The following is a 12,186-nucleotide window of genomic DNA, read 5'->3' as shown; positions in this document are numbered from 1 at the left end:
TAAACTTGGAAGAATGTTGTGGGATTTCTTTTGCTGGCTTTTTGTAAGTAGCAGGTTCTCCTGGAGCCATTTCAGTCTGCTTTGTGGATTCAGTTGGATCATAGAATATGTCCTAGATTGTTTAGATAAGAACATTAATTTGAAAATGATCCATATTTTCAAGTTGCTATATTTTTAATATTTACAGACATTTGTTCCCACTGGAATAGAATGCTTGTAGCTGTAGGGCAGTTTTCAGTTAACATATTTGTGCCCCTGGAGCTTGCAATTTTCATACTAATAATACTCTGTAGCTTCATAAACTAGAAAATACTGGAGAGTCTAATTATGTTGTCATTTCATGTTGATGAAACAGACCACTTCCCAAACCCTCATCTGTCTTTTTGAGGTGCAGACAATAGTGGAACCTGTGGCAGGGGTATGTAGATTACTCACTGACCTTTGGTATTTAGCAGCTGCTTGAACTTTACAGAGAACAACCATCTAAATACATAAATAACTTTGTGGTCTAAAATGGCCAGTGTGGTTCTGTTCATAGGATTCTGGTTCATAAAGGAAGGGATCTTACAGTCTCATGTAAAATCAGCTTGTTAGAGTCTGGAATTGCCATACCAGAAAGAGAATTAATCTGTACAGTTGGTGATGTCTTGTCTTTTTCAGAGGCTCCTTAATCGATGTCACCACTTAAAGTAGGCTTAAGGAACAGACTTAGGAAGTAATTTTAGTGGTAAGACACTGTTACAAAGTGTCAGGAGAGTTAAAAGCTGTAGAGCTCAATCACATGCAGTCTGATGATATGAAATAAATGTTGGGCAGTATCATTCAGATCTTAAACTAGTGCTCGTATAGGTAGACTCATCTTTGTAAAATAACTTGAGTATGAAGCAGTTGATTTAGATGTGTTCTAGAGTTAGTCTTCAGCACCAGAAACCAGGGCCTAAGCATTAAGAGGTCATCAAACTGTGTTAATGTTTAACCATGTTTTAAAAATAATGACTGAAAGAAAAGTACCTTAAATAACTAGATCAGTTCAAATAATTTCAAAGTGGGTTTTAGATTATTTTTCATGTGAGTTTCCCCCATCCCCCATCCCAAGGTAATTTACATGGAAATAAAAGAAACCAAAAAAAGAGGACAAAGGAGCCTACAGAAGATTTTGAAGTTCAGGAAGCACCTAGGAAAAGACTCAGGATGGATAAACAGAATAATCGGAAGGTAATTATGTCGTTGGTTTGTTGGGGTTGATTTATAGCAGCACCAGTCACATTGCTGTAGTTAAGTTTGTCAGCATTTCCATTTTCAGGATTAAAAAAGAAATGTCCATATATCATACCAAACTGTTGTCAATATTCAGAGATCCATGTGAGCTTAGCACTGTGGGATTTTTCCCTTTGGTTCTGAGGATGGAGGGATGACAAGTTGCACTTGCTACTTAAACTGTTTCCCAAAGGGATGTGCAGAGGGAGGCATGACCTCTCTGTGCTGTTATGCTCTGTAGTTCTTTTTATTTCCTCCTGATTTGGAGTTAGTTTGACCAGATTGTGAAAGAAATATCTTTAGCCAATAGTTAGTTTAGACAAAAGTCAGAAGAGAGGAAAGCAAGTAAAGGAAAACAGAAAAACGACTTTTCACAAACAGGAAGGCTATAGGAGACTTCAGCATGGCATGCTGACCTTTTTCTTAGGTTAAGAGACTGCAGTAAATTTATATTTCTGCAGTAAAAGTATATTTATCACACAAATTTCAGGCTCCTTTTCTGGTTAGCTTGCTTGTAAGAATGAGAATTTTCCTTAGGTAGGTCACTGTGTTTGCAGGCACAGCACAAACCTTGTGGAGCCTCAGGCACAGGTTTATTTAGTCATGCATGTAGAGCAGTGCATTTCATGGCTTTGACTTGGGTGGAAAGCTTAGCTCACACATGTGTTCAGGTGTTTTATTGCAGTATCATACTGTCGTGTGAGTACCATAGACCTGAGCTCAGAATTTCAGTGGTGTACAGCAATCAAATGAAACAACCTAATAGAAGGAAAGGTAGTAGATTTATTTTTAAATGAGTTGTGGAGGTCTTATTTGTAGGTGTCAGTTTGTTGGTGGGCTGGTTATTTTGTTACTTCTGTTGATATTGTAGATTTTAAGACAACTTGTTGTCTTAGAGTTTAATACAAAAAAAAAAAAAAAAGAGAATTTTAGATAGGCTTAATGAGCTAATTCGCAAGAGACAGAGATAATTCTTAATGTTGTTACCTCTGGAGAAAGAAGGGCCAAAACTGGTTTTTGCACTTCTTGCTGGAATGGGTTAGTCATTGCATATTCATGTGACTTTCTAGGAGCAGTTTTTCAAACACTTTTAAGCTTGTCTAATTGATTTGAATATACTATAATACACTAGATGCCTGGAATAATGAAGTTTACTTATTATAATTAATTCCTCCTATAAAGTCCTTGATTGAACTGTTCTAAAGGTACTTTCCTGTCCCACCAGCATTTGTACCCTACAATTAGCCTGCATTCTCAGAAGTAGGATGAAAGGTGGTTGAGAGGTCCTGGTATCTTTGGTGCTGTGACACACATGTGAATATACCAGCAGGAAAATAAATAACTAAATGAGATTAATGATTCCCATAATATTCATAGCACTAATGGCTGTGAATAGCACTGACTTCATAATGTGCATTTTAAAATTGTTGTTCTGTCTCTGGTGAGTTTATCTGGTGAGAACTGCTTACAAGGGGGTTGATGTGTGTAAATATTAGGTGGTTTGGAAACTCTAAATGCATGTAGCAGGGTTGTGCTCCACAGGAAGGTCAGATCTAGTTTACAGTTTGTTTCAGGAATTCTCTCTTAGTCTTTTTCCTGCCTTCACAATCCCAAGGCACTTCCAGCTGTATATGCTGCTGCTTAGTAGAACATTCAGGGAATGACAGTGAAAATAGCTATGGAATGATTCAAAAAAGCAAACACTAACCATACACCTTCTTTCTGCTGTTCCCAGTTTACCTGCAGGCTTTAGGTACAGTCATTTTGGATAGGAGGAGCTTTGATATCATGACATTTTATTTCTTGCACAAGAGTTGTGGGTTATACTCTCCCTTTGTCCTTAATTCTTATTTATAAAATCAGAATGTTTTCATATAAAGTAACCAAGCCATAAGTGCCCATATGGAGGCTTTGAAAAACTCATTTGTTCATTGTTGCTCTGATGATATATATAAAATGCACATTAACAAGATGGGGGTTTTGTAAAGTGTGCTTTAAATTTAAGAATGAACTATCCTGTACATTTTCACAGAAACACAGAATCCTTAGGATTGGAAGGGGCCTCTGGAAATCATCCAGTCCAATCCCCCTGCCAAGACAGGGTCATCTAGAGCAGGTTACACAGGAGTGTGTCCAGGTGGGTTTGGAATGTCTCCAGAGATGGAGACTCCACGACCTCTGTGGGCAGCTGTTCAATGCTCTGCCACCCCAAAGTCAAGAAATCTTCCTCATATTGAGGTGGAACTTTGTGTGGTTTAGGTTATGGCCATTACTCCTTGTCTTGTCACTGGGCACCACAGAAAAGAGTCTGGCATCATCCTCCTGACACCCTCTTTTCTTTCATTTTTGCCCAGAAGTGTAACAGTAATCTTAGCAAACCCATAGTGGGAGCCTCTGCTGGCATTGGTGGTAGGGCAGCTCAGAGCTGAGTAAAAGCACAGCATGGCACATCTGTAGCCATTTGTGTTTATTTTTACAAAGGAAATCAGTTCCCTGGCCTATGAGGTGTTCACCTGCACATCTTTCTTTAGTAAAACTGACTGTCAGATGAAGACTGTGGGAAAGCATTTGTAAAGCATTGGAAATGTGTGTAAAGCTTTCTGTTCAGTAGAGTTGTGCTTATTAATCAGGTGAGCATGACAGGGTTAAGTAGTCCAGGCTACAGTTTTAGTGATTTGAATGAATTTGTAACATCAGAAATGAAAAAAAAAAATAGTGGCATGTGTAAGGAGCAATGTCTTAATTTTGACAAAGATTTGACAAAAACTTCCCCTGTTTTTGGCCTAAACTTTTAATAATGAATTCTCAATCTGGAGCAAATTTAGGTGCTGTTCATTCTCCCTTGAAAATAGTGGCTTTATTTTGGAAATGCTGAAACAATCTTAACCATAGTAATTTTTAAAATGGAACTGCTATAAGTTGTGGAGTTGGAAACAAGCCTCTCTGAGACTCAGATTTCTGCACACTGTTTACTCTCAAATTTCTATACTAATTCTGCAATTTACCTTTAATAATTAAAGGTCTTAATTTGACCAGTTTGTACAAAGAATAGTAAGGGCAACTTACAAGTTTTGTGTTTAGTACTCCCCCTTTTGATATGCTGAATTTGGGATGGATAAGTGGGATGCTGAAGTACTGTGTTCTTTAATATTTCTCATTTGTTTATGGGTTTGTACCCTGTGCTGTAATGAGTTTTAAAATTCACTTAAGTGGGGCTAGTTTAACTACAGTAGCATTCAGATATTTGTAAAGACACTTTCTTTTTAATAACATAAATCCAGAACTAATTGCCAGTTGTATCCAACCACTCATAAATTAGGAGTTTTTTTATTTTTTCATTTTTTTTTTGTGACAGAGGGAGACAAGCAATGACAAAACAGCAAAAACAAACTCTTCTAAGGTCACAGAAACCTCCTCTTCACAAAAGAACCAGTCAGGTAATGTGGTCAGAATAAGTTTTAATGTAACTTTTTCAATTAAATACTTTTAAAAATGCCCAGGTTGTCTGAGACAGCCAGCTAAATTCTGCTGACTCAGTGAGCAGTTGCAGTTGTGCCCCAGCTGGGGGGGAGCCCTGTTCCTTCACTGCCCTCCTGCAGCTGGAGCCTGGACTGAAATTGTGCATTGCTGACTGAGAGCAGCAGTTCACAAGTTCCCCGTGGGATGGCACCAGATTAAAGCTGGTGCCCCGAGGTCTTGGTGAGCAGGGAACAAACCCTGCTGCTCCCCTTTGTCCCCTGCACTGGCCCGGTAAAACAAGTGCAGTGGCCATCGGTGTCATCAGGTGCTTTGGGTTTTAGTCCTTTGACATGGTGCTTGATGGGAGGCAGTGTGGAGCATGAGAGGGAATTCTGTAGAACCTCGGATCAAAACACCCAAGTCAGACTTGTTAATGATGCTCAAGTTGAAGGTAACTGCTACCAGAGCATGTCTCTGCAGGTGTTAGAGTGATTTGCCAAAGACAAGCGAGCTTCAGCAAGTCCTGCACGGTGTAGAAGTGGTGATGTGCCATGGCTAATGTGTGGTACTTGGCTCCTGTATGTAAATTTTCTCTTAACAAAGTCTTAGTGGTACTCAGATTGTGATGAGCTCACCTAGGCCTTCTCATATAACTGTCACCTCTGCTTTAAAGAGGTCTTAAGTCACAAGATACTTTGATTTTAACAGAAATGAGACTATAAAAATTTGGGAAAACATTTAGCACGTATTTGATTAATGGAGACCTTTATTTTTAAAATCAAGCCGAATTACATGGCTTCAGAAGCTTCATGTTCGCTCAGTCCTATGTAGGTGCCCAGAAGACTTACCTAAATAATTCCTTCCTATATCTGAAGGAATATTTTAAATGGCTTCAGGGAGATAACATTTTAAAGTTCCAAACTTCACTTTGTAAACCAAAATTATTTTACAGCAACGAAAAATCTGTCTGATGCATGTAAACCTCTGAAGAAGCGAAATCGGGCTTCAGCAGCAGAATCTTCAACTCTTGCTTTTAGCAAGAGTTCATCTCCTTCAGCTTCCTTAACTGAGAATGAGGTAAAAAAAAAGTGGTGTTTGCACACAGCCATTTAATTACAGAAATTATCAGGTGTGAATCTTGTTTAAAAAAAGAAAAAAAAAGCAAAACTCAAAGGCGAATTCTCTAACGTTGGTGCTCTAGACAAGTTCCAGTTTTGGCCTCTGTGAATCCTGTTACCGTGTGCATTGCAAATCATTTATTGTAACACCAACGTCTGCTTTGGGGACGTCGAGATATTATTGTGGTTTTTAATGTATTTACCAACAACGTTTTAGAATTGTAACCTTCTATTAGAGGCAAAGTAAAATGCCAGTGTGTTCTGTATTTTCTTCTACAGATTTTTATGTAAGTGTACTACATTAGTTACATGATGTAACTCAATATTGTCATGTTGCCATAGCTTTTATATCGAAGCAGATTTCCTAATCCTCTGTTTGATCTAGAACTGGACAGTCTTCTGTGCAGAGCCCCTTTTAACTCAAATTAGTTTTCAGGCTGTTTTAGTGCTATTTCTCTGTGATGCAAATAGCTCCAACCCCAGTAGAGTTAAACAGGCAGTGAAGGATGTATCTTTTTGATACTTGCTAATCATAGTCTTAGCTCTGCATATTTGGAACTGTAATTCTTCTCAGCTGACATACAATAAATGAAATGTATGTACCAGAAGTGTATTCATACAATCCATTAAACCATTCCCCAAGTCATCTACACTGTTAAAACCAATCAGCCAAAGAGTGGCAGCATGAGGGTGAAGTATGCATGCTGTTTTGCAGGTGGGTTTGGATCTGTTGTTGGTAGGGTTTAGTTAAATATCCATAGACAAACAGCTTCACCCAGTCTGTGTTACAAAAACTGTAGACAAAATACTTGCCTGCTAACAAGGGAATAGGGCTTCCAGCTCTCCTGGAGACTTTCATCTCCCCTAACAAATGCATGAGGTGCTGTAATGAATGCAGTTAAAATATCTAGGCAATGTTCAGTAAACAGTTTACCTTTGGGTAGGGGAAAAAAGATTGCATGTTAATGGCTGTATATCTTAACTGTAACTGCAAAAACATTTTAACTAAAAAACCTCAATAAATATTCCCTCCTGTACCCCAATAAAACAAGCAAGGGAGGTCCCACAGGAAATAATGTCCATAGCAGCAGCCAAGTAAAGTAATACTTATTTTGTTTTCTCAGTTGAGAGACTCCCATCTTTTGGCTTACCAGCTCCTGCTGGATTGGCTTTGCTGGTGGGACTTGCTGTGGAATGGTCTGTTTGGGGCTCTCTGTTCAACCAGACTAGTTGAAGGAAAAATCTGGGGGGTTTTGGCTCAAAGTATGCATCTCTAAATATTGTGCACTCAGAAGAAAGATTTTTCTCTTTCTCGAAATTATGATTATACAATGAATTATCCAGAAGTCTTTCTTAACAAAAGTCTCTTTCTTGTAGGATTTTGGGTTGTAACATAATTATAACATTATGTAAGAAAGGATGTGGTTGTATCTTACATATGGCTGAGATGGAAATTCTAAAACTTAGCACTAATTTACTGAGCTACTGCTAAACAGTAAAAGATCTGAGAAAAATTACCTTCATACACTGCTCACAGAACACAGATACACAAACCAGAAATTGAATTAATTGTTTTCAAAGGGTTAAAATATCAAAAAAAAAGGGAAAAAAGGCCCAAACAGCATAACTGAAAACACACCCTGTTTAATAATTTTGGAGGGACTGCAGGGGGAAGTAGATTAATGGACTAAATCCTTGGATTGGTTAAAGCTACACTGACCTGAACTTGGACCAGCTAAGGATTGGGCCCAGTTCATTTCCTAGATTAGATATATTTTTGCTGTTAAATAAAACAAAAATGTCAGGCATGTGTTTCAGAAATTAATATTGATCTGCTCTACAAAACAAGGAAAGAGAAATTCTGGATTGTGTGGGTAGCTCTTAAAAACTTTTCCCCCTTTTGTATTTTTTTTAGCACTTGTCTAAACAGCTAAATATGTGTGTGTCCTGAGAGCATTCACCTGGAGAGAAACTTTCCCAGTATTAAGGGAAAGTTTTTTTAAAAATAAACACAGTCAGGTAATGGTGAAAGCCTTGCACAGCTAATTGAGTAGGATGTAATTCTTCTCAACTTCTAATAGATTTAATTATTAACTTTCACATTTCTGTGTTCACTATAATACTTCTAAGTGTTGGTTTAGGTGCTCTCTGAACAAGTTTAGGAAAAATTCTGTGTATTCTACAAGCACATACATCTCCACAAGGTGTATATATGAGGATTGTGGTCTTTTTTTTCCCTTCTTTCTTTTTCTCCCATACTTTGTGAACAGCTTGTTCCAGAATGGAACCTGGATGTGACTGTTATTTGTCAAGAACTGTTGTTAGCTACACACCCCTTAAGTGTTTGTCCTTTACAACCAGGTTCTAGGAAAAATGTGCTCAGTTCTTTCTTGTTTGAAAGATGCATCTTATTTGACATTTTAAAAACTATTTTGAATGCTTTTTGTTGTTATTAGGGGATATTTTTTAAATGGGGTTTATTTGAAATACTATAAAATCAGGCAAGGCCAAATTTTCAGTTGATAAATTACTTTGGGAGGGAGATAAGAGTGGGAGTGTGGACTTGTTCAAACAGATTTGTAGATGTGACATATTAGAGATTAAAGGTTCACTCCCTTAAAAATTGGGCTTTGAAGTTGTTTTAAGAGGGGTGGACAGAAGCAGTGAAGTGTTTATACAGGGAAAAATGAATTTCATACCTGCATTTAATTTTGAAACAAAATAATTTTACTTCTAGGCACTTGACTCAAGTCACTTATGTGAAGTATGATTTTGTTGAAATATAATTCTTAATGAGCAACTGGTAGGGCCAGATGTGAAAAAGATACTCAACACTTTGGGGTCTGCAAAAGCTCGGAGTAGTTTTTTACTGGCTATGTAAGACTTGGTGTAAGCATCCAAAAGCACATATTTGTGAGAAGAGATGCAGATGGTGTATTTTACTTTCTTTTTTTACCTTGGCCCTCCACCCCCTAATAATGTAGTAGGTGCCAGTAAGAGTGTAATCAGTATTTTTTTAATAAATAAAAAAGACTTTACATTACCATTACTGCTGGATTATTGGCACACTTGGTGTGTTTGCATGAAACATATCTGCTTTAGCTTTTCAATCAATTTTTGTGATTATTGTCTGGCTTCATTAAACTGGATGAATTTGTTGACAGCAGATAAGTGTCAAAGTATCGTGCAGACAGTAGGTACTACTTGCAAACTTTGTCAAAGAAACTGTAATCTTTTCCTAAGAGAGGACAAAATAAAGCACATGTGATACTCTCTGAGTTAGCCAGCCTGTCGTTCATCACACTCTCAAGTCTGAGCTGGCCAGCAGATGGCAGCTTAAAGAAGCCTGGGAAAGATTTGAAGAGGTGCTTTTATTTTAATTTCATCACATCTTCCTTAGAGGAATTCTTTCTTCCTTCTGTGACAACCAGTGTCAAAACAAGCTCAGTTCCTGGTTATAGCTACAAATCCTTGTGTTTCCAAGGCCTAACAATGCAAATTATAATTATGCAAGCCTTAATGCTCTTTTTCTTCATATTAAACAGTGGATTTTTTTCCCATTATAGATTTGAGACAGATTTCATTTATCTGCATTTTTAATGGGCATTAGCATGTATGCACAAAGGAGAAAACATGTACAGCTCTTAAAAGGTAAGGTGTTTGCTTGAGGAGGCAGCCATGAGACATGCACAGCTTGCAACTCAAAAAGTACATCAGCTCCATTTATCATCCCTGGAGTCTAGTTGTCCTAGAATATGCAACTAAAAACTCTTACTGAAGGTGAAAATAACTGACTTTTTGATCCTAAGAACAGGAAGGAAGAAGGGAATTCATGTTATTTTAAACAAACTACTGATCTAAAGAAAAAGCAGTTGCTGTTGACCTTGCAGGTTGTTAAACAAAATCACTGTGCTTCTAGCTTTTCATTCAGGCTTCCTGCAAATATAATTCTCTCTTCTAAACATTGCTTAAGGATAACTTAATATATAGTGCCACCTTACATCCTGTGACTTAGCAGACAGTTTTTTCCTGCGTTGGTTTCTGTATGCCTATGATTTTTTCCCCCCAGTAAGCAGTCAGGGGTACATTTTTATGGAACACTGCAAGTAGTTGGACTTGTTCCTTGCTAAACCTCTGCTAAAGCCTCTAACATTTTACATGACCTGCATCACCCACCAGACCATACAGTTTTGTTACAATGGTTCTATTTTCACGTGGAAAAAAGTTCAAAGCTTCACTTTTGTTCTTTGACAGCACATTCTGTGTAGAAAATTAAGTTTCTTGTGTACTTATTCTCCTCTTGTGTGTTACTTAGGCTTGAGAGCGCAGAGAATCTGTTAACTGAATGTTTACATGATGTAGGTTTTTATTCTGCATCCCCTACCAAAGTATCATGAGTATCTGTAGGCAATTTTATACTGTTTTAAAATGTTCTCATAGTTTTAATTAACTTTCCAGGCAAATTCAGAAATGCATAATATCCTTATCTGAAACGTCTAACTCCTGCTAATAATAAAAATGGAACTTGTCCCAGGCTGTCTTTTTTTTGCTATTATAGTACTGTGTACACTGTGGCACCGCATACTTAAAGAATTGATCTAGTCTAGCAGTATGGGCCAAAATATCACTCTTCATTCAGTTCAGGAATTCTTATATGAAATAAAGGAAATGTTAACTGTAACTCAATTGGCTCTGTCAGTTTTTCTGTCTCTGTGTGGGTGCACGATAGAGGGTCTTTGGAATACAGCCTGACCTGTTTGGATGTTGCTTATTGACTTACTCTTACATAAATTGTTCTTAGAGTAAAAAACCAAAACAAAACAAGCCCAACCCTCTAGCTGCTCAGATTTTGTTAATAAGAAAAAAAATATGCAGTTGGGTTTTATCTGTTGGAAAGATGGAAGAGTTTATTTATCAGAACATGCATCCTCCAAGCTTTATAGAGAGAGCTCTTAGCCAGCCCAGCCCACTTCCTCCTGGGTGACTGTGGTGTAGAAATCACTGACTCTAAAGTCTTGTCAGGAAGTCTGAGATTGTAGCTGTGTCCTGAGTGTTAAGGAAAATGAAACTTTGTGGGCAACAGCATTCAGAGCTCATGAAGACATGCCTCTTTAGTTGCCTGTGAAAAGATGCTGTGTATCTTTTATATATGATATGTTAATATCATATGATCATAATATATATAATGGCAGGTGACCTGAGAGGATGTTGTTTAAGACATCCCTGTAAAAGGTGCAGGTCACTCTTTGTGGGCCCTTTCTTTTATAGATGCTGCTGCTCCTGCCCTGGAGGAGAGTTGCCTGCCAAGCAGCAGGAGGAAATAATTTCCTGCCATGCTTTGTATATACCCCTAGCTCTAAGATAAGTGTATATAGTGGGGTGTGTTTCCTTTTGATGTCCTGCAGCCTGCATTATAAAGCAAGTGATGCTCAAGTAAACCAGTGGGAAGTGGGAGGGGTTGCCTTCTTTGGATCTCAGAAAATCTGTCCTTTAGTTGTTTTTGTTACTGCTTGAACAGAACGTGACAGAAGAACATCATTGTCTTGAAATGAGTAAGACCAAAGCTTGTATTCTTAAGGCTTAAGGAGGCTGTTACACAAGCATATGTGAGTAATACAAGAAGGGCTTTTATTAGACAGAGTAAATTGATCAAATGATTTTTTTTGAAGAAGAATTTTTTTTGGACAAAAAATTGCACTTTGGTAGCTGGAAAAGTCTAAAGAGGTGTGTGGCTGGTGGAGTGGCAACTGTTGGAGCCTGTTCCAGTGTAGGCACCATAGATGCTCAAATGTTAACAACTTCTTCAATCTAAATTTCCAAATTTGCTTTGAGCCTTCAAGCATGGCAGGAAAACCTTGTCTGGGTTGGATCTAGGATAGGGGAAGTCCCAAGGAAGCTGATGAGCACAGAAGTGTTGATGTTCAGTCTGCAATTGCCAACACACAGTGAATAGTATTTGGGACTTGATTCTGCTCCATGAGACAGAAGTTTTTGCCTTAGCACATATTACTGCTGGTCCTTCAGGACAGCCTTTAGCCAGGGAAGAAAAAAAGACACACCATGACCCCCTCCCCACCTCCTAGGATAACACTGAGCCAGCAAGGATGCTTTCTTAGATCAGCTGTTGAAAATGAAGACTTAATCCAGAATCTAAAACGAAAGCCACATCTAATAGCCAGTCACCAGCTGATCAAGCAGAATTTCTGCAATGTTTTGTTCTTACTATCATAACTTCTTAAATTCCCAGGCTCCAGATTGCATGAGTACAGACACTTTATTTTCAGACCTAGAATTTCTGAACCTTTTTTTCTTTGAAATTACAGAGCAGTGATTTTGCTGGCTCTGGTATTTA

At 38.0% G+C, this 12,186-nt stretch overlaps 1 protein-coding gene across 8 annotated transcripts in view; it reads left to right on the top strand.

The window, feature by feature from the left end:
- Positions 1-12,186, top strand: part of NSD2 (nuclear receptor binding SET domain protein 2) — a 98,650-nt gene that overhangs the window by 66,032 nt on the left and 20,432 nt on the right. For 6 of the 8 annotated variants that reach the window (XM_050973906.1, XM_050973905.1, XM_050973908.1 and 3 more), the window contains 4 exons: positions 1,097-1,215; positions 3,290-3,394; positions 4,613-4,694; positions 5,669-5,793. In XM_050973906.1, the coding sequence (XP_050829863.1) occupies positions 1,097-1,215; positions 3,290-3,394; positions 4,613-4,694; positions 5,669-5,793 (431 nt within the window). The remainder of the gene's footprint in view (positions 1-1,096; positions 1,216-3,289; positions 3,395-4,612; positions 4,695-5,668; positions 5,794-12,186) is intronic. The other 2 variants (XM_050973910.1, XM_050973909.1) reach the window with 1 other exon arrangement.

Source organism: Serinus canaria, chromosome 4 (genome assembly GCF_022539315.1).
Source record: "Serinus canaria isolate serCan28SL12 chromosome 4, serCan2020, whole genome shotgun sequence".
NCBI classification, from domain to species: Eukaryota; Metazoa; Chordata; class Aves; order Passeriformes; family Fringillidae; genus Serinus; species Serinus canaria.
Note: the sequence above shows the minus strand (reverse complement) of the source record. Positions and strands in the feature narration are given on the sequence as shown.